Raw genomic sequence first — 23,714 nt, forward strand, 5'->3', positions numbered from 1 at the left:
ATTAAGGCTGTTAGAGCAATTTAAAAAATATATACTGCAAAATGTGCTGGGAAAAAAATAACCCCCTGGGGGTTAAGGGTTGGAAATTTCCAAAGAGCCTGGGGGTAAAAGGGTTAAGAATTGTGGCAAGAAGCTGTGTGAAAATCCAATTAAGGAGCTTCGAAATGTTCATGCAGTTATCATTGGCATTATTATTATGAATATGCAAACATTCAAATGGATTAAGCATGCAAGACTGTAAACTTGCAAAGCAAGCCACTTCTGTATAAATTTCAGAGTATAAAGAAAGGGAAAAGCAAAATGTAGATGGTAACAAACCAGTAAAGTTTGACAGGAATCTTATACCTGTATATTTTTATATGTAGGTACTAATAAACGTCGGGAAACTCCAGGCAATGATAGTTTTGCAGTAAAGGGAATGCAGAGACACTTGTACTGGGCAGTGAAACATTGCAAAATCTTAACAGAATGTAGAATTGATTCTTTACAAAGCTAGTAGCATTTACTAATTTTTTTTTTTTTTTTTTTTTTTTTTTTTTTTTTTTTTTTTTTTTTTTTTTTTTTTTTTTTTTTTTTTTGCAAAAGTTCCCTGTTAAAAGAAACTTTATGCATGTTTGTCAAATTGAATTTATCAACTATTATCTAAATCATAAGTAACATTGTTGGGAAAAAGCAAACTTCATTATGCCATTTTGTCTCAGAGGGAAAGAATACTGGGGACTGCTGATGTCTAGAAAGAGATTGAAGCATTTGGCAATATTACATAATTTTGGAAGATGTAGGAAGCCTTACATTAAATATGCTTATGGAAACTCAAAAGTATTAAGTACAGTATACATCAGAAGGTTTGATTCATTAATATTTTTTAAACAGAATACTCATACTAAAATACACATGTAATTGTATATAATGGTTGAGCTTTAGCGAGTTTTCCTTAAGAGCTAGGTGGATGACATATCTATGCACGCCAACTTAAGAGCCATAATAGCTCTCATTATGTTATGTGAGTAAAAAGAAGGTGTGTATCGGAATGATGCTTCTGACTCCATACATACTCGAGTGAATAGGAAATGTGTGTCTAGGGTCAGCAGAGGAGATAATGTGAGGATTAGGGGCATATCATAGATCACAATTTGAAGAAACTATCAGCAGTAATGCTCGTTGAAGTCATATTAGTTGAGGAAATTTAACCTATACAAAGTAAATCATGGAGGAGAATTGCAGAAGATTGACTACAGAATTCAAGAAAGTCATAGTTTTGCTGGAATTTAATCATAAATTACACTGGTTTTGTCTGGTTTACCCGTTATCAGTTCATTTCAGATTTTCATTGAGCTTACCAGCAATTATGTATGTACAGAGTAAATACCTGTAATGAGTTATTTGAACTGCATAAATAACTTTATTGTTTTATAGGTCAGCAATCATGTCACGAGAGGAGAATATGGTAATGCAATGAAGGACAGCTAAAATATACCAAATCTTGTAAAAGTATGTCATGCAGTGAGGTTCCCCCTTTAGTTTATGTGAAATTCTGTTCCAGAGCTTTTCCAAGTAGAACATTTGAATATTTAGCTGTGTTTTACCAATACTGTAGTCTTCTATTCTATAAACTGCTCTCTGATTGGCACTTTTGGATAAGATTAATCTTGAAAGGTGAATATTGCTTGTGTGATATCAAAAGGTAATTCCCCCTCTGTATATTTTCTCTCTAAAGGTTATTATGTGCTGGAGTTGATGATTTTCAGTGTTCATTATTTAACAAGCAGCTACAACAGTACTTCAAAGAAAATTCTTAGTATATATATCAGAAGTTACCATTGAATCCTGTGCCAGTCTCTTCATGTGATCAGTGACCTACCTCTTTTTTTTTTCATTCTAACCTTCACGTATGATCATTCATGGCATTAATAGTCAGAGTTTTCCTTGGCTGAACAGTTAAGTGGTATTTTTGGCTATCTGTACAATGGTTAGGAGTATTCTAGGATCATTTATGAGACAAAGATGACTTCTGAAAGAAATGGGCTGTCGTTGGTGGAGGTACTTTTACAGCTTTATGATGGAACTAGGATTTTTTCTATGCTATACATAGTAGGTTATACTCTTAATTTTTCTTCAAGGGTTGTCGTTTAGTCTTTGTTTTTTAGTAAATTGTCTCGTTATGGGCATATTTAATTGTTGTAATTTTGACTTCATCAGTAGAAATAACCCTGATGTATACACGACACCCACAAGGTGATCGCACGAGGGTAGTAACCTCTGCATTCCATGCTTTTATCTTTCTCTGGTATATTTGGAAGATTTATATCAGAAAAAGTGTAAAGAAGGACTTTTTCACCGGCCGTCACAGGTCTCTCCCCAGAAATAGATTTTTCCTTCGTCAAAATCCCTTTTATATGCTGTACAATTATAACCTGCTTAAGATTTTTCAAACATCATGTCATGACTGGCAATTTGTTCTCAAGCTTTCAAATATCAAGAAACATCATAAGCCTGCTGTTTTCTTAATGCAAGGATTGTCATGAAAATTTGCAGAACAGTGGTTTAGTTTTTATGTACAAACATATGATGGTTTAGATGAAATTTGAAAAATTTTTAACGTTTTCAAATATTGAAAAATATACTGTGCATGATGTTGTTTGTGAAGTGATTTAACGAGACCAAGCCTGAGTCTTAAAACTCCTAGGGCTTTCCAGAAGGGTATGTTTGTAAAACAAAATAGGAATAAAGTGCGGCAAAAGAAGTAATATAGCTAGGTAGAAGTGACCAAAGGAAATGATTCATACGTTCTAGGAAGATAACTGAAACTAGTAAAGTTGATGCAAATAACCTTTTTTTTTTACCCTCTACAGTGCACCTTACAAGGCACTCTTCTAGTAGTACCCTCTATGAGGACAAAATTTACACCTGCAACCATGAGATTTGCAGTCTTGAAGTGTGTTGTTAGCATATTACTGACAGCATGTCCAATACTCACACCACTAGCTAACAATTTCACTATTAAAATTGTCCTTTTTGTGTGCTTTTGTCAAAATTCATGGAATTTTTAAATCTTTGTACTTTAATAGATGATTATTGGCCAACATAAGTGATCAGTTCACAAAGAGTACTTTTTATTTGCAGTGTTTAGTGTTTTGTGATCAGTAACATTTCTATTTGTTTAGGATAATATACCTGTATTCAGCACAAATTACATTTGTTGTAGTCTTTATTTTTCCTTTTATGAATATAGGTCTGATAATGCAACTGTGCTTATGATACTCTCTATACAGTATTAGAAGTTTCTCAAATACTTCATACAGTACAGTACACCAAATGGTTTAATTACTCTGTGTTTTTCTTAAGGTGTAGAATGTATTTTCTCATTTGTTTATGGATAATTTAATACAATAGTTTTCAATTTTAATTATCATAATCAGTCTACTTCTCATTTAAGTTTGGGGTGTATTTTCCATAATGTTTATGCAGTTAATTGCTGTTATTGAAAGTTATTAAGGTCATGGAAGTGTTATGAAAAGGCGGTATTGTATTTTAAATGAGTATATGATTATTCTAGACTTACAATGCGGTAGTTATTCATTCTTAATTTTTGCAAAGATGTTCTTATAAGTCTTTTTTTTTTCCTCTATTTTTTTTTATAGTTAATTAAGATTTCAGGAAATACAGTACAGTACCCCCTTTTGTAATAGAGAGGTTTTGGTTATGCTTTATTCTCACTTTTGTACTTCCTAATTGCTGTACTTTTATGGATTTTCTATTAAGTTGAAAAGCAAAAAAAAAAAAAAAAAAAAGATAAGTATATTAAGAAATATTTGAGAATTACTTGAATACTGTAAGAGATTCCTTTTGCTGTTGATTAAGTTAACAAATTGCAGTGTCAATAGCTACAGGTATAGTGCTTTCTTTAATGAGACTCAAATATTGTACGTGGCAGAGAACATGACAATAGCAATTCAGTATTTAGCAGTTGAACATGAAATTGGTATTTTTATGCTTCTAAAAAGTATAATTAAACTTCTAAGAATAACTTTTTTGGTAAGTGGATCCATTTCCACCATTTTTTACGTATAGTAATAAGAATGCAATGTTTAGCATTCAGTATGTAAAAAGAATCAATCATATCATCTGTTGTTACTGTGTCTTTATATATTTGATCTTGGTGTACATGATGATGTGTAATCTCTTCGTAGACTTACCCACAGGTCTGAGGCGTGCTTTTGAGTTAATGAAAGATGTTGTCTGGAATTAAAACGCACGAAAGCTTTAATCGCCTTTGTATAAAAAAGTTGAAAGTTGCGGGTTTTCGGTCTCCACAGAGAAGATTTACATCGTCCTCCTCGGGCGACCATTAGCCAGTAGGGACTATCACTAGTCCCCTCTAACCTCCCCCCCAGGAGCCACCCTGGGAGTACCCCCCGGTAGAAGGTCTCACGGTATTCGCGTCCCTGGCGGGGACCGAACTCGGGACCTCTATAATAGAGATCCGTGACGCTACCAACCTTGCTATCCGGAGTATAAAAGCTCAAATTTTTATTACATAGTGACAAAGCAATTATGTGTAAATTTAACACTGTGTAGCATTGTTTAATGTGAATTGTGTAAATCAAAATTTAATGTTGCTGAAGATTGAGATAACTGATGAATGTGTTGAGAGGTCAATTTTTTTTTTTTTTTATGTAGTATTTACATATTTTTCTTCAACCTTTCTATCTTCTTTTTATTGTTTGGAGTTAAATGACATATCTTTAGATTACTTTTAAGGTTCAAATAATAATACAGTTTATGACGATAATCAAATATGTCACGTTATTGACATTACTAATTTCAACTGCATGCAATCTCATTCGTGATAGATACCAAATTAGGGTATACTTGAGTACTTTGCATGTAATCTTATTATAGATGCCAAAAGAATATATATTGGTATTACTGAACTATAGTGCTGTGGACTTTGAGGGTTGTTCAATTTTATAACCTTGAAGTTGTTTCTGTATTTATATTTTGCTCACTATTTTGGCATTGTTTAGTATTATGTTTCCAAACTTTGTACCAAACAACTAATATTTGTTTCTATTGGTGTCAAAATCGCTTTCATGCATGTAATTTGAGGCTGAGTCACAAGCACAAAGAGATGAAAGATTTGTAGCCAATCAGAAAAATATTTGATATTTAATGGAAAATTTGCTCGCAAGCTAATAGAGGCCAGATGACTTGTTTTTCGTAATGATGCCTATAATTTTGTTTTCAGGGTAATCAAGAAGTTAGGCCTACCACTAATTAATTTAGATTAGGGACCACTCAACAACCTAACCCTAAAAAAAGGGATTTTGGTAAAGGAAAAGCATATTTTTGGGATGGTGGTGTGTGGTTTCCAAGACCCTCTCAACTTCCTAACTCGTTAAGGGAAGCAGAACACAACTGAAAGTTACTTGGGAGTGGAAAGATGGCTGTAAGGCAAGAAACAAACTCCGGGATAAGCATTGTCTTCAGTGTTAGTATCAGTTCCCAGTGGATTACGTTTAGTCAGTTGGCAGACAAATTCAGCATTGGGGGTTCTATAATATTATTATTATTACTAGCTAAGCTATAACCCTAGTTGGAAAAGCAGAATGCTACAAGCCCTAGGACTCCAACAGGGAAAATATCATAATGAGGAAAGGAGTTAGGGAAATAAATAAACTATATATATGAGCAGTAATGAATAAAAACTGTTAAATATTTTGAGATCAGTAGTAACATGAAGTAGATCTGTCGTATATAAACTATGTAAAGAAACTTATGTTAACCTTTTCAATATAAAAAAATTTGCTGTAAGTTTGAACCTCTGAAGTTCCAATGATTCATCTGCAAGATTAGTAAGATCATATAATCTGGTCACAGCTGAAATAGAGCCTGGTTCTCCCTTATACATAACAAGTGTGTACTTTGGCATTGATACACTGCTCATAGGGCAGGGATGACATCTTTTTGTCGTATTGGATTCCTCGTTTTGGGCCTTGAGAGGACAGTCCTAGGGGTCGTGCACCTCAAAAAAATATGTTTTCCTTCATCAAAACCATTTTTTTCTGTGCCTCTATTTATTTGTGCATTTATATTTTCATCTATTAGTTTGTCAAGTTAGATAGTTTTAGTTATTCATCTGATTAATGTAACATAGAAAAAGCATTGAAAAAAATGTAAAACTATTTGCTGCTAGAAAATATGTTTTATGATACAATTTTAAGATTTTTTGGTTTTTGGATTTATGTATGATCTAACCTATACTAAATTTATTCTTATATTATTTAATACTAAGTCATATAAATTTTTTTCCAAATTTATTTTACTTAGAAATCTATTTTATAAAGTGAATGGGCCGTGCAATTACTGATTATTTGGTTCTATTTCTGGTGACCACATTACAATCAATAAGGTGGAATTTCTAAAGAGCTGAGGACGATTCATATTTTCCCCTAGTGCATGCAAAAAAAACCAGTAATATTTTCACGTTTCGTCATTTTGATGAAAGCACCAGAGATCACTGCTTCATTTCATTTTATCTTTGTCGTAAATATGGGTCTTTCACTCAATGCACCAATTATTTTGTAAGCCCTTCAATGTAGTTCACGTCACTCCTTTAATTATTAGGCGTACTATTCTGTGATGTACTATTGTTACTTACCTCGTAGATGTCGCTGGTATTTATATTAATGTCAGGTAATCTTATACGTTGTCTTTGCAATAGAGTATGCTGGAAAATGCTTTATTAAACAGACTACAGAAGGTCCTTAACTTACAAACATAATTGGTTCCAAGAAGCTGTTAATAAGTCGAATTTTGTTAAATTTTGGCCTAGGGTCGGGCTGACCCGAATCCCATGCCTATGATTTCCAGCTACAAAACGGTTTTTGAGCTATTAGGGGTGTAGATAGCTATGTGGCATGTCAAGAATACGTTCTCTGATATTATGCGATATCCCAAAAGGCAAAAGCCAGGGATATTCGTGCCAGGAGTTAGAATTATGGATACCTTAAGTAAAATTCTCTGGGATGTATCACTGTGGTTAAATATAACCTAGGAAGCTACTATGAAGGAACTACCATCAGGACGACATGGCCTAAGCCCAAAAAAATCAATAAATGGTCAGGTTTCATATCAAATAGATATCTGGTTATTACAAATTTCATTAAGCTTACTGTATTAAATGATATAATATTGTTTTTTTACAGTATTTCTTTATCATATCCTTGCTATTTTCCGTTGGATATGACGTCAAGAATAGCAAAAATGTGGCAGCTTTCAAGAAAAACCTGAAGACTTATCTTTTTAGAAAGTGTAATAATAGTGACCTGAAAACTATTAAGCCTGAATACAAATGCTTGCGAAATAACTGATAAGATACAGAGCAAAATATTAACTGGAAAGAAATAATTTTTCTTACAACAAGGCCCGCCTAAACAGACTTTTAGTGTCTGATGGAGGGCGAGAAATAAACCCATAAAAGTAAAAAGTAAGTTTGTATCTCTGAGTGTTTGTACGTCGATGACCTTCTGTACAAGTTAATTGATTTATTTCGTTGTTGACGGACATCGGTGAAAATTTATTTAGATTCTAAATTTTTACGTTTTATAAAATATTCTGATTATGTTTTCCATTAATTTATTGTTGAGGATTTTATATTACCAGGTAGCTGAAATACTGTATTCTTTGCAATAAATTGTACAAGTTAATCGGTTTATTGGTTTATTTCGTTGTTGACGGACATCAGTGAAAATTTATTTAGATTCTAAATTTTTACGTTTTATAAAATATTCTGATTATGTTTTCCATTAATTCATTGCTGAAGATTTTATATTACAGTACCAGGAAGCAGAAATATTCTTTGCAATAAATTGTGACCTAGTGTCTTGTGTTTAAACAATAACAAATAGATGTTCATAAATGAGTCTTTCAGTCGAGAAACATGCCAAGCGCCATTTTTAAAAAGTGTCAGAAATCGCGATTGAAAATTGCCAATTTTCAACCCAAAAAACTGTGCATCGTATTGAAAATATTTTAGGTTAACTGTGTTCTGCTTAAAATTTGCTACTAGTTATAACAAATATGAAACTCCTAGCTATTATATTTACCGAGTAATTCGCGATTGAAAATTGGCAATTTTCAATCGTGATTTCTGACACTTTTTAACAATGGCACTTGGCATGTTTCTCGACTGAAAGACTCAAATAAGGTTTGATATTTTTTGGAAAAGATATAACTAACTCATTAGTCCTAGTCTGATATCTCATTTCATTACCTACTTGTAAATAGCGTAAGTCTTGTAAATAATTTGAATAAAGATTTTTATAGTCATGACAATTTTATTTAAATTCCTAATATTTTTTTTATCTTTTATTAGGAAATACACATTTACAATTACAATTTATAATATATATATATATATATATATATATATATATATATATATATATATACAGTATATATATATATATGTATATATATATATATATATATTTATATATATATATATATATATATATATATATATATATATATATATACTGTATATATATATATATATATATATATATATATATATATATATATATATATATATATATATATATATATATATATATATATATATATATATATATATATATATATATATATATATATATATATATATATATACGTGTATATATATATATATATATATATATATATATATATATATATATATATATGTATATATATATATATATATATATATATATATATATATATATTTATTTATATATACACATACATACATACATCATAGTGTATTTACATGAATATTTTTTCATTTAACATAGGTATACTGTATTTACAATTGCAATCTTTACTATTTATCTAAATATGTTTGTAGATAAAAAGGGAAAAAGGAATTAGTTTTATTAGCTCTTCATAAACTTGGTAACAGAATTTCTACCATATATAGTTTATTATATATGTGCCAAATGTATTGACACTGATTATTACGTACGTTTTTCTTTGGTCAAAGGCCAAAATGTTTAAGAGGTTTTATTTGCTATTTTTTTCTGTCTGCTAACTTAGAAAGTAGAGCCCCATTTTATTGAAGAATTAGTATTTTGGAAAGTTTTTTTTTTCTTTATTCAGGGAAGTAAACCTTTATCTAACTAATTATGTAACTTTGTTTTATCTTAAGTAGTGGTTTTGTTTATCAATGTATGCTGAAGGTTTGAAATTTTCATTATATTATAGGATTTACTGATATATAATAAAGAAAAATCTTACCTAACAATTCTTCTTTTGTCACAGAAGAGTTATGTCCAATACATTTATCAGTTAATGATATAAAGAATAAACAACCCCAAAAAAATTTTCATTTCTTGTAACTTGGAGAAGTTTTCAGAAGGCCCTCGAACCCCACAATTTTTTTTTATGAGCTGATTTTTACCTTTGTGTGTGTGTGTGTGTGTGTGTGTGTGTGTATGTGTGTGTGCTTATGGTTAGATCTAGTAGAATCATTCCTTATAATCATGATTCAATGTCGTTTAGGCCCAGTGTCCATAACAGATAGCAAACATTATGGAGTCTCATAATAAAGGGTAAATCTAGTGGATTTGGGACTGACAGTAACATATTAAAACAAGCTGATTAGGCCTACTGGATTGGTGTTCTCTTTTTAAATGATTTCCACAATGAAACTAGACACATTTGATTCATTGGTATGATATTTGAAGGGTAACTTCACTAGCAGGCAGACTAGTTCTGTTATCAGAAACATAACGCCATGTAGCCTATAGAATTTATTGAAATATTTACATTCACGAGATACTCATGAATGTTTTTTTTTTCTTTTTATAAAATATTAGGCTACTATTTTTAAAGGTACATTATAATGTAATTCAAAACTTAGGATAATATTATAAAATCTTTCTAAACTTTAAGAACTAGGAACCTACTGCTGTAATGCCTTTGCTTATCCTAATCATAATGGACTTTAGGTTGTTATTTTAAATACAATTAGACTGATTAAAGGGTGATTATATATGAAAGTAGTTCCATTGTTGGTTACTCCCGTTAGTGTACCTCACTTAGTACACTAGTAAGTTTCAAGCTTCAATTATTTTTTTTTTTACCTCAATTCCCATCTACTTTCTTTGATCTTGCCGTCCACACTAAAATTATACTTAATAATGCAACTTAATTGTTTTCATATAGTTAAAAACCCATTTGTCAAAAGGAAAAATCTTTTGTTTATAATTATCTATAGGGATTGCAGAACAAAGGCTCTTGTGAGAGATCAGGAAACAGGGCTTGAAGAATGACATATCTCAGTCTACTAATATAACTAGAACAGGATAAGGATTAGTAAAAAAAAATGTAAGTTCTATTTTCCATTGAAATAAGCATAAAAAGGTTTCATCATTGCTTGTGTTCTACCGGATTTTTTTTTCTGTCCCCATTTTTACTTCATGGCAATTCTAAAGTACCATCAATTAAATATGCGTACAAGGCACATACATACGTACATGTACATACATACATGGAAACTGTGTATTTTTCTTAGTATTATATGATGTATTTCATCATTGTTTATTGTGTATCTTAGTGTTTACTATTATGCTGATTAGGTAATTTAGGTTGTTAATACGAAATGTCATACAGCTGTTATATTTCGTTATGGGTAATTTCCTATATACACCGATTAGATGTACTGCAAAATTATACTTTGTAGTTACGATGTATACTAAAAGGAATACAAAGTGTTACTCGCTATATCAAAGGATTTGTCTTACACTACCCATTGTCATTAAAAGTTAAAACGCAAATTCTATTTTCATTTTCCCTCCCAAATACCACCTGCCGATACAGGTGCCCAGACATATATTACGTATAGTTTACTCCTAAGTAAGTGCTTTAATGTATGCAAAACAAGAAGTTGATTTAACTTGATTTTTTAAGAGGGATCGTTTTGCAAAAACATTTTTGAAATTCTGCGTAGCAAGAAGTAATATAATCGCTATTGAAAAAGCTATCCGGCACATGCGCATTCCTTATTATAAACGGTTGGGAAAAACAGATTCATGTTTGCCAGAAAACAGGAGAGCATCGATATTTTAGTTAATTGTACGTCAGTGGTGATAATAATAATTTATTAAGTATTATAATAATTTATTTCATGATAAATAAAATGGTGATTTTAATAATTTATTGTAATATTTATACTGACTCTTGTATATTTGTGTATTTTTTCTTTCTGATATTTATCAAGAAAATTAAGATCATCGTATTTTCTTTATGAATTCATTTCCATTGACTTTTCGTTACAAAAAGTATTTTTTTTAAATATCTCCCATTTATTAATATCACATTAATATATAAACATGTTTTTCAAATGGCTGATGTTACAAATTCTACATGTAATTCTATTTGTGTAACGAAAAAAAAATTGAGTATTGAACGTTTTATTCGGTTTTTATATATCATTAAAATAATTTTGTGGAATTATATACTATTTTGCTCTATTATCTAAGAAATAAAAGCAATACTTCTCTAGAAAACAAATAGAAAGAATAGGGCGGGCCTACCGAACAGGGTTGCCAGTTTGGCCTTTTTTCCGGCCAAAAAAACCTCAAATTTGACCTTTTGTATTTAGATAGGTTGGCCTTTAGTAATATGAAAAAAGCCGGCCCTTAAATACTATATTTTTGACCTTTTTCTATTAATGGGTTGACCTTTTAAAGCCTCTGTTGATTAGAAATTGACCTTTCCTCATTTAGAAAACCTGGCAACCCTGCTACCGAAACAAAAGAGCATCGCGACAGAAGCAGCTGATCTCTATTGTTGATGTGCTCCCAAGACCTTATTGTTGACAGACGACACAATTTTGACAGGAAGGAAATGGTTGAATAGTGTATCAAAAACCTCCCGTCGGAACCTCCAAAATGCTGGAAATGATAAGGATATATCGGACCTAAATTACAGGTGAGATTTATGACCTTTGCTTGTATTTGGAGTATCTCTGTAGGTGTGAGATTATGCATTTGTTCAGCGAGGAAACTGTAATGTTTATTATTGGAAGGTTCAAAGTGGGGTATTTTGACAAAACATACGAATTTTAAAGTTTGTAACAAAGAGGTGTTTTCAGTGGGTGTTAGGTTTTTGCTGAAAGTGTTATAATTCGGAAAAGAAATAGGTTTTATTCGTGTAATGTAGTTCCTTCGTTATTACGCCCATCATCACCTACGTAGGAGTTTCGGGAGCATTGTGTTCATTTCCTGTTTTTAAGAGAACCTTTGGCTGATTTTAACCTATTCATCCTTAAATAAAAAAAAGCAAGTATAATACACATTCTCTCATAAGTTCGTAAATAGTTAAATGCAATCACATTTAGGCTATAACTCATTATGTATAAGTAGGGCTATGGAGGGCGATTCAATATATTGAGACGTACGTTAGTGATATAAGACAAATCTAATGAACCATGTTATTGATATACGGTCTTTGTTTATTTTCAAAAGATTGAATGAAAATAGTAAACAATTAGGCTATTTACAACAGCAATACAATGGGCAATAGAGTAACTATTTCAAAAGTTTGCTCCGTAAACGTTTAATCGCTGGTTAAACCTCTTTTGGTATCAGTGGCTTTGGCCCCCATCTAAGATCATAGTAACCTGAGATGGGGTTAGTTAGGTTCGTATTGATTTACTGTAAAACCAAAATTATATATGACAATTAAACTATGGGGTGTATGTATGATAGTGGTCAACTGAATGTATGATGACGGCTACTAAGTATACGGCAATGTAAGGGGGGGTCGCAGGGTGGTGATAAACCCCCCCCCCCCTGTTAGGTAAGTAGGTAAGGACACGGCTTGTAAGTTAGGTTAGAGGGGAAGTTTAGGTTACTTGGCGTCCATTTTTTATGCACACTGGAGGAACTTGCCGTTGGTATACAAAGCATCCTAAACTGTTATGTTCTTCCTATCTTAAAACCACGGTATCATCATTTTCCCTAATCGCGAGTGTATAGTTACCCAGATATTGGTGTGATACAGAAATTATACATTTTATCTGATATGTCATAATGTTTATTAAGGATCATTTGTCATATTGTATTTATCGAACTTGTTTTTAGATACAGTATTTTGCAATAGCTATATTTACTTTGTACTGTATGTGTTAGTTTGTTATTATTATTATTATTATTATTATTATTATTAGCTGTTACAACCCTAGTTGGAAGAGCAAGATGCTATAAGCCCAAGGGCTCCAACAGGGAAAAATAACACAGTTAGGAAAGGAAATAAGGCAATAGATAAACGATCTGAGAAATAATGAACAATTAAAAATAGACATTTTAAAAACAGTAACATCAAAACAGATATTTCATAAATAAGCTATAAAAATACTTTCTGTTCAACATAACATTTTCTGCAAGTTTTACCTTTTGAAGTCCGTCATATTACTGTATTCTTTATTTTCTGCTAGGTGATGTTACTCTCTGGATATTCTTAGATTCTACAGTAAATTTTACCTCATTTTTGGGTATGTCATCAGTTTCACTATGGCCACGGAAGAAATAATAATTAGTGTGATAGGTCACCGTGCCCTAGGGTAGGTTAGGTCTCTTTAGCCATGGTAAGCAACTCTTCTTGGAGGAGGACACTCCAAAATCAAACCATTGTTCTCTAGTCTTGGGTAATGCCATAGCCTCTGTACCATGGTCTTCCACTGTCTTGGGTTAGAGTTCTCTTGCTTGAGGGTACACTCGGGAACACCATTCTATCTAATTTCACTTCCTTTTGTTTTGTTTAAGTTTTTATAGTTTATATAGGAATTATTTATTTTAATGTTACTGTTTTTAAAATTTTTTGTTCTTGTTTCCTTTCCTCACTGGGCCATTTTCCCTGTTGGAGCCCTTGGGCAAGCATCCTGCTTTTCCAACTAGGGTTGTAGCTTAGCAAGTAATGATAATAATAATAATATCCTTTATTATGTATTGGTCATAGCTTTCTTTCAGTATTCTCAATTTTTAAAGTGCTAAAGAAGGTTTTACTGGTACATTGCCTTTAAGTTTTAACTAAAGTAAAACAGTTTTCTTGGGCAGGATAATTGTACAAAAAAAAAATATAAAAAAGATTATCTAAAATAAATTTGAATTGGATTCAAAACATAACAATATGCAAGAAAAACCATAATCTGGAAATTTAATCCTGCTGGTGAATTAAATAGTTACGAATAGAATGTAGCACCCATGAATGGCTAATGTTACGATTGATAGGTTAGGGTGAAATCCAAGTTAAAGATGTCTAAAGTAGATTGTGCGACTCAAATCTTTCAAAATTTAAAGGCTCTAATTACTTTCTATTACAAATTAGATAATAATTCCAATTCATATTTGTGATAGTTCACATCTATTTCTCCTCTTATTACCAAATTGTGCTAAGTATAATTTCACCACTTTCATGGAGGTTTTCTCCTCTGGAGCAGCGTTGTCAATTTTTTGTAATAAACACTGGCTAGCCAAATAATCAATTGAATGGAGTTGGCCATTGGAAAATGAACAGGTTACCCAATAATCATCTAATAATGATTAGTCTGATAGGTCACTGTGCCCTAGGGTAGGTTAGGTCTCTTTAGCCATGGTAAGCAACTCTTCTAGGAGGAGGACACTCCAAAATCAAACCATTGTTCTCAAGTCTTGAGTAGTGCCATAGCCTCTGTACCATGGCCTTCCACTGTCTTGGGTTAGAGTTCTCTTGCTTGAGGGTACACGTAGGCACACTATTCTATCTAATTTCGCTTCCTTTTGTTTTGTTTAAGTTTTTATAGTTTATATAGGAATTATTTATTTTAATGTTACTGTTCTTAAAATTTTTTGTTCTTGTTTCCTTTCCTCACTGGGCCATTTTCCCTGTTGGAGCCCTTGGGCAAGCATCCTGCTTTTCCAACTAGGGTTGTAGCTTAGCAAGTAATGATAATAATAATAATAATATCCTGATGATAAATTTAAGCCAGTCTCAAGTCGTCCAGAATTTATATTACTTTACCTTAAAGTTTCATTTATTATAGTGTGAAGGCATCAGTGTTTTGTTTGATTCTAGTAAACAGCATTGCCTCCTTATTTGAACTCTTTTATAAGGTTTAGAGAATCGTTAGAAAATTGAAGCAATGTAGGCTAGAAGGACAATTTGACTGTATTGTTAGAAAAAGCAGTTACTGTTCAAATGCAGGTTAAGAATATGAAAAAGCATAAGAAAATAAGACTACATATAATATTCTCTGCCAAGTCTGAAAAAAAGCTTGCCAACAGTAATACCATGTCTTACAGTCACAGTAGAATGATTAACTTAATCACATGCAATGGTATATTCAGTTTATTTATAAGAAAAACTGTATTATAAATGGATGTGTAAAGTTAGCTATACCCCATTGTAGGTTATTTATAGGCATCAGTGTTGTAAACTGTAAGAGGTTTACTAAACCCCATGATTTTAATCAATGGCAGGCTTTATACAGTTGGATTGTATTGTCCCCCTTTGAGAAAAATTAGAACATTGAAGTGATTTTGGTCATGTCCTGAAATAAATCATGCTTCCTGGACCCATGGGTAATTGATGATAATCCAATCTTTGAATGGAAAAGAGTAATCCCACACTTGAAGTTGAAAATCTGGGTGGTAACTATCCAGATTTCAACCTGCTGTGAATATTGAGGCTAGTTACAAGTGCTGTAAGGCAGTTTGTTCTTACTCATATACAGTCTGTACAAACCTTTAATCCTTTAAAATAGGAAAAGGGGATTGTTTTCAGTGGAGCTGGTACGGCTGCTGAATTTGTTAATCAGGTAATTAATGACAGGTGTTTCACGCTGGAGTGTAGCCCTCTCCCTCCCGCCTATCGAAAACTCTTTACTTATGTCTTTGGCTCTAACGAATAGGGACATACTGTTGCAACCTATCCAAAGTCTTTGGTCCTTTCCTTTTATTTCCTGAAAATGAATGCTAGCTGTTGTTGCTCTGCATGATGCCTTTGAATAAGCAAGTAATTCATACTTGTCTGGGAAAGTGGGGATGCTGAAACTGGTTTATGGCTAAACTGGTTGTAGATCCACAATCTCTCTGTGCTTCTTGTAAGGGTATGATTGTTTGATATGCCTGCAATCATCCCCCATGTGGTGAATGTAGATCGTGGCCTCCAGTACAGGGACAAGCATATTCCTTGAAAGGGAAGAAGAGAGCCAAGCCTATTACAGTGTCGGTTTTGGCAGCACCCAAGAAGACACGGAGGAAATCTTTCAACTCCTCCTTTACCTCATTGAGTGTGCATGCTACTGTGACTGCTGTGCATACACTCATGAATCAGTCCCTACGGAGAATGCAGCAGGAGCAATAAGGTTTCAAATCTGCGTCGATGGATTTTTCTGGCTCGTGCTTAGTCTTGTGCTGTCTGGTGGAAAGGCAGTGACCCCCCCAGGCACATCAGTCAGTAAACCAGTGGGCCCTCGTGGCACATCAGTCAGTGAACCAGTGGGCCAACTGGGTTTTGAAGAGGAGGGATGCCTTAGTATCCTAATTCTCAAAACAAGTTAGTTCAGAGGTAGCGTGACGCTCGGTAATGTGTTCCCAGGGAGAGGTTGTAGTGTCGAGTGCTCCTTGTAGGCTTCATGTTATATGGTAATCTCTGTGGATCGACTTGTTTGTTACGCTGCTGAGTAGGAAATTCTATTTGTTTTGCTCCCCCGGTTCCAGACCCTTGAGCTGTGTTCGAAGATGCCTTTCAACACCCGTGGAATCACCTGGATGCCTACGCCTTTCCTCCGTTCAGCCTGATCTGCCCACTGAGTGTTGATTATGTTAAACCTGGTGGCACACAGATGGCCGCATGCCAATTGGTATCCCATCTGTTAGCAGTTCTCGTCTAGGTCCCAAAAGAACTACTCCAGTGGTCCACACTTCTCTGTCAGCCACATTTTCAGAGGTACCACCAATTCATGAAGTTGCTGGATAACTGCGATGGTCTTTTGCAGCTCTCCACCAAGTAAAGTGAGCTATCTTCTGCAATTGATATCATAGAAGGAATACGTCTCTGGTCGTAGTATCTCTATCCCCCTTTTCAGAGGTACCATCAATTCATGAAGTTGCTGGATAACTGCGATGGTCTTTTGCAGCTCTCCACCAAGTAAAGTGAGCCATCTTCTGCAATTGATATCATAGAAGGGATACTTCTTCGGTCGTAGTATCTCTATCTGAGATAGCGAATTTCCTCGTCTTCGTTTTTCTAGAAAAGCGTTTCTCAGTTGTGGCTGTCAATGGCTACCGCTGAGCCTTGAGTATTATGTATTGACTGAAGGGTATAGATCTCTCCTCTTTGTGGGAGCTGTCTATGCATATAAGGAGCTTCGAGAATTCTTGCCCGCTCTGAGACCTCAGGCCCCTTTAGTGGGATATGATCCCGGTTCTCAAGGCTCTTATGCATACCCCGTTTGAGGCTTTGAATAGCTCGTCAAGTTGCTGGATATCTGCTTTTGTCTTTTGCTGCTGTCTACCAAGGGAAGTAAGCCATCTTCTGCAATTGATGTCATAGAAGAAATACTTCGCCAGTCTGAGTATTTATCACAGATAGTGAATTTCCTCGTTTTCGTTTTTCTAGGGAAGCATTTCTCAGCTGTGGCTGAGCCTTGAGTATGGTGTTTTGACTGAAGGGTAGAGATCTCTCCTCTTTGTTGGAATATACTCTATTTGAGGCTATGGGTAGGTCGTCAGCGATATGATACTCAAGACTGTCTTTTTGCTAGCCTTGGCATCGTCGAAGAGAGTATGCGAGTTGCACAATTTCTCTTATTTAGAAACACACTCTGAGCATTGTAAGGATGCCTCTTTTTAAGTTTGTGGCAGAGTTCATGACCAAAACCCAGAAGCCTTAGGTGCAAAATTGCAGGTTCAAGGCTTTTTTCATTCCCTCTGTGCAAAGCGTTGGATGGTAATCGAGAGATATTTTTGTGTTGTGTTAGGGCTCTGCGGTGCTACTGTATATATAGAGGTCCCGACACATCAGGCCTGAGTATCGGCACCTCTTCTTTAGCACTGGCAGAACTAAGTGAAAGATGTCTAGGAACATGATCTCTTTCTGGCTTCATTGAGACAATCTGTAAGGCATACGCCTCAAAAACTGAGAGGGTGGGGTTCCCAGCCAGGACCAGGGCTCACATATTGGTACTTTATAGCCCTCACCCTAGCCTTCAAGAGGAATCTCGCAGTCAGCCAGGTGATGAAGGCTCCGGTGTGGAAATGCTAAATAACCTTCATGGCCTTTTACCTACGAGAGCATACCCCCACAAGTCTCTTGACACTTTTGTTCTTAGTCCTGTGGTAGCTGCTCCAGTATTTTTGTAGCCAGTCCATCTCCCACAATGGACAGAAAGCATCGTGTCCACAGTAACATTTAGTTGTAAATCTGGAATGAAAGGTAGAGTGAATGGTTCTTCTTGATCCTTGCTTTCCCCTCTTTTGGAGATGAAGCGTTCTAAACGTTACTCACTGGATCCGACGTGATGTTGCCAAGCTACGCTTATGAGCTCCATTCTTCATGACCTAGAGAAGTACAGTATGTCCCCCATTGATCTTCATGCATCAGGTATATAATTCCAGACTGCTCTCACCTTCGGGATCCCCCCCCCCCCTTTTCCTACGTACCAATATTCTTAGCACAGGCCATGCCTTATCAGCCTATTCATCCATATGCTGGACAGAAAGTGGGTTTCTGGAGTCATCTCCTTTGCTCCTATAAAGGAGTAGATGAATTTGTATTCCCAGGGAAGGAAAAGAACCAACCATTTCAGTTCTGGAGAAATTTCTAAATCATCAATTAGTGAGTCTTACTATTTTGGAGTACTAAAGGTTTGTACATGCATAAGAACAAATAACAAATTTTATAGGTAATTTGTATTTTCCCCTGGCTATGAAAAACCGGAGTCCTTTAAAGTTAAACTTCCCAGCTCAACTGCCCCCTCTCAGTCCTGAGCTGAAGGTTAAAAGTGAAGAGTCTTCGACACGGGGGTGGGTGAGGCTACTCGCCTGAAGACACCACCTGTCAATAACTACTATGATAAGGAATTCAACTTCCATTCCAGCTTTGCTGAAGACATTACCCTGTCCCTATTTAAAAAAAAAAAACAGGTTTGTAGAGTAAGGGAAAATATTAAATAGTGTATTTTTAAGATTTTTTATAATTCAATACTGTATGCGTTCTCCAACTTCCCTATATTTAATTTTTTTCTAATTAAAATTTATTGAATAGGATATAAATTAGATCCTTCAGGCTATCTTGTCGAAAGTGAAGTGGTGCGGCTAAGCAACATTATTTATTAATACAGTGGTACTGTAGTACAGTAATTTCAATATACAGTAAAGACACATCCTTAATACGATTCATTATAGCCCAATTCTAGTTTGCTTTTGTTCTGAAAATAAAAGTAAATAAATAAACATAAATATTTTGCCTACCCAAATGTACCTTGATAGATGAAAAATATAAATAATGAAGGTTATACTGTAGATGTTGATGGGATTAGAGTGATAGAACAGGTGAAAGAAGCTAGTGTAAGTCTTCTAATGGATTAGATTGGAACAATAGGGATTTTTAGGCTAATTGAAGTAGAGTATGGATGTTGACTACTGTATTAAAGCTATTAATATTAACCCTTTTACCCCCAGGCTATTTGGAAATTTCCAACCCTTAACCCCCAGGGAGTTATTTTATTCCCAGCACATTTTGCAGTATATTTTTTTTTTAAATTGCTCTAACAGCATTAATTTTTTTCATAGAGAGGTCAGGTTGGTCTCATTCTCTTGGAAAATGCCTGAATTTTCTCCAAAAATTGACAAAAATATGCAAAAAAAATTCTAAATAGCATTTTGTTGCAAGGATGTACCGGTACGTCCATGGGTGTAAAGGGATGAGTTTTGTGAAACGTACCAGTACGTCCTTTGGGTGTAAAAGGGTTAATTGTTGTGTTTTCGAGTAAGGATGGTAAACGTGGTAAGAAATGTAAAGATAATATAGTATGGTTATAAAAGGGTATCATAGGTGACAAGATGGAAGTGTGTGCTTTAATTGGTTTGGTCATATAGATAATAGAGGAGGAAAGTGGGTGAAATTGGTACACACACTGATGTATGGTTGTAAGTTTTCATTCACATGTGCACATGTGCACACACACACAAACTATCGCAACAAATAAATGTCTGTTTCATTTCAATAGAGTTCTTTAAGATTTTATGCAGAAGGAATATGAAAGAATCGTGCATTATTTTATAGACTACAATATATATTTTTATAGTAGTAACAGAAAAAAATCTTGAAATAATTTTGGTATCTTTTACAATGTGGTAGAAATCTTTAGGCTTTATATAGTAATCATATTTACTAAGTAAGTATTTTGCGAAGGATGAGGAAATCTTTGCTGTGTTACTTAGTTACTTACCATATGAAGAAAACAAGTAAAAGTAATTATTGGTCATTTTATGAATTAAGATTAAGAATTTAATATGGTTTATGTGTTGTCAGTAGACTATCTATAGTCCATTTCTTTTAGCGATGCATATTTGCACCGACTCGCAGCGGTGCCCTTTTAGCTCGGAAAAGTTTCCGGATCGCTGATTGGTTGGACGAGATAATTCCAACCAATCAGCGATCACGAAACTTTTCCGAGCTAAAAGGGCACCGCTGCGAGTCGGTGCAAATATGCATCGCTAAAAGAAATGGACTATAGTATGAGGGACTGTCTTCTATTCATTTTAGACCATAAGATAAGCTGGCTATCATTTAGACACTGATTATTTACGAAAGATGAGATGCTGCATTAGGGTAAATTGTAAATGCCCCTCTGTTTACAATATTAAGTGGACAGTTCTACTAGAGTTTGCATGTATTGTTTTTAAAGGGTAAGGCTGAAAATTGCATAATCAGTGGTTTATGTATTTGCAGATGTAGTAAAAACATTTTATCAATCTCTGCCTTTTTTTTTTTTACAATGTCAGTGCTCTTACTTTGTATGGATTGTGTTGCTATCTCATTTTCCTTATTGATGTTATGTCCATGGCCAATGTAAAGCCTATTTTAAATGTGGTAGTTTTAGTCTTGACATTAGATTAACGGAAAATTAGCTGATTGTTTTGCAATTAGATATTCAAATATGAAAACAGTGCTGAATGGGAAAGAAAAAAGGGGCCCATACACGTCTAAAAAAATTGTCAAAATTTTGCATCAAAATTTTGATGCAAAATTTGATCGTGTATAGGACATTTTGACATCAAAACGTCCTACACACGATCAAATTTTGATGCAAAATTTTGACGATTTTTTTGAACGTGTATTTAAACCTAAAGTCTTTACATTGATTTTGTCTGTGGTACAGTAGATTGTGAGCATTTTTTTCCAAGAATTAAATGGTAGTCTTTCAATACACAAATGACTTTTGACAATTTTTTTTATGTATATGAATCGGTTCCCTTGATCCCCACAGCGGAGGAAAATATGGGAAGCATGTCAGAATTACGTCCTCTCCTACGGGAGATGAAAGCACACAGGTAATTTTGCATTTTGAGTATGTGACTGCGGCCTGCCAGCTTGTTAGGTCGTTTAGCAGGTAGTAGTATTGCAGCCCAGTCAGCACTATTTTTTTGACATACATATATATATCTTTAGAGCTACCTCGCTCGGCCAGAAGCAGATCTGTAAATACTGTATTCAGGTTTGTCCCATGTAAATGACCCTGATTTGAAAGAAAGGAAATGATTGGAGGTTCCCTCAGGCAGTATCTATACGCAAAGCACCATTTTCAAATATCTTCCGTCAAGTACTGTAGCGTTAAATTTAGGTCATTATGATGAAGCTGTTCTGTACCTGTAGCAAAGTGCCTCTCTCAGCTCTGTAAATAGACAAGTTCAGCATCTCCCCCCTTTTTTTTTTTTTTTAGTTCAAGTAGCTTTATGTGGTTTTGTGAAAGTCTTTTAATTTTAGTGTTGTTCTAAGATTTGATTACTGTATTAGTAAGTAGTCATTATTTCCCTTTTTTTGCTAGAATTCCTTTTTTGGTTGACAATTGCGTATTCAATTTCAAATTATTTTATTTACGTACGTGAAGCCTCATTTAAGACTCGTCTTTTGTTTTTTCTTAAGCACACCTTTTGTGTTAGTCTAATACAGTACGACTTACCCATAGGTTTGCAGAAGACATTTTGTTGTTAAAATGTTCGTTAAGGTTAATTTTATAGGCATAGTTGCATTTTGGTCATTATTTTGAGTGAATTGCACTTTTTAATTTGTATCACTCTTTGCAAATTGAATAACCTGTTGACTACAGAGCATTATAAGTAGAGTCGTGTCTTAATTTGTATCACTCTTTGCAAATTGAATAACCTGTAGACTACAGAGCATTATACGTAGAGTCGTGTCTCAATTTGTATCACTCTTTGCAAATTGAATGAACTGTAGACTACAGAGCATTATACGTAGAGTCGTGTCTCAATTTGTATCACTCTTTGCAAATTGAATGAACTGTAGACTACAGAGCATTATACGTAGAGTCGTGTCTCAATTTGTATCACACTTTGCAAATTGAATAACCTGTAGACTACAGAGCATTATACGTAGAGTCGTGTCTCAATTTGTATCACTCCTTGCAAATTGAATAACCTGTAGACTACAGAGCATTATACGTAGAGTCGTGTCTCAATTTGTATCACTCTTTGCAAATTGAATAACCTGTAGACTACAGGGCATTATACGTAGAGTCGTGTCTCAATTTGTATCACACTTTGCAAATTGAATAACCTGTAGACTACAGGGCATTATACGTAGAGTCGTGTCTCAATTTGTATCACTCTTTGCAAATTGAATAACCTGTAGACTACAGGGCATTATACGTAGAGTCGTGTCTCAATTTGTATCACTCTTTGCAAATTGAATAACCTGTAGACTACAGAGCATTATACGTAGAGTCGTGTCTCAGGTTTATTGTTGATTTGGTTGCCCTAGGCTCTCTAGAGAGACATAACGCAAGGCAAGGTCACGCAAGCATGTTACTTCGGTATTTTTCAATATTAAACTTACCCGATAGTCATGTAGCTGTCAACTCCGTTGCCCGACAGAATTCTATGGAGGGATACGCCAGCTATCACAATACTAGAAGGGGGTGTACTTACCAGCGCCACCTGTGGCCAGGTACTCAAGTACTTCTTGTTGACACCTCCTCAATTATTCCTCTGTCGTGCTATCCGGCAAGACGTTCTGGGATACGCTTATGTTCTTGGAGTATTTTCACGACTTTGGTGAAGTATTTCTCTTTGATTTCGGCTGTCGCTTTACTGGAAACTTCTATATTAGCTTAGTTAGCTTTTGGAATTAATTTGATTAATTATGGTGACGAAGAGAGTATTAACTCTCGTTCACCTTTCAATGGCCGACCCTTCCCTTAGACGGAAGTGTTGGTGTCTAAGAGAGTATAGACTCTCTTTCTTAATTTTGCTTAACAAAAGTTATAGATTTATTTTATATCTCTCCGCCTCTTATAGGCCTCTTCGATTAACTTCCTTTTATTATAAACTTATTAAAATTAATTTTTATATTTGTTTATATTCGACCTTCCTAATAGTAGGCGGTCTTTTCTTGGTACCGAAGTTAATTAACATTGAGCCCGTCATTTCGGTTTTACCTGT

General features: G+C 34.2%; 1 protein-coding gene across 1 annotated transcript in view; it reads left to right on the plus strand.

The window, feature by feature from the left end:
- Positions 1 to 3,939: 3,939 nt before the first annotated feature.
- LOC137627373 (transmembrane channel-like protein 7) overlaps positions 3,940 to 23,714 on the plus strand; it is a 437,009-nt gene continuing 417,234 nt past the window's right edge. The window contains exons 1-4 of the mRNA XM_068358461.1: positions 3,940 to 4,035; positions 7,209 to 7,314; positions 11,868 to 11,976; positions 21,521 to 21,584. Of these exons, the coding sequence (XP_068214562.1) occupies positions 3,940 to 4,035; positions 7,209 to 7,314; positions 11,868 to 11,976; positions 21,521 to 21,584 (375 nt within the window). The remainder of the gene's footprint in view (positions 4,036 to 7,208; positions 7,315 to 11,867; positions 11,977 to 21,520; positions 21,585 to 23,714) is intronic.

This window comes from Palaemon carinicauda, chromosome 35 (assembly GCF_036898095.1).
Source record: "Palaemon carinicauda isolate YSFRI2023 chromosome 35, ASM3689809v2, whole genome shotgun sequence".
Classification (NCBI taxonomy): Eukaryota; Metazoa; Arthropoda; class Malacostraca; order Decapoda; family Palaemonidae; genus Palaemon; species Palaemon carinicauda.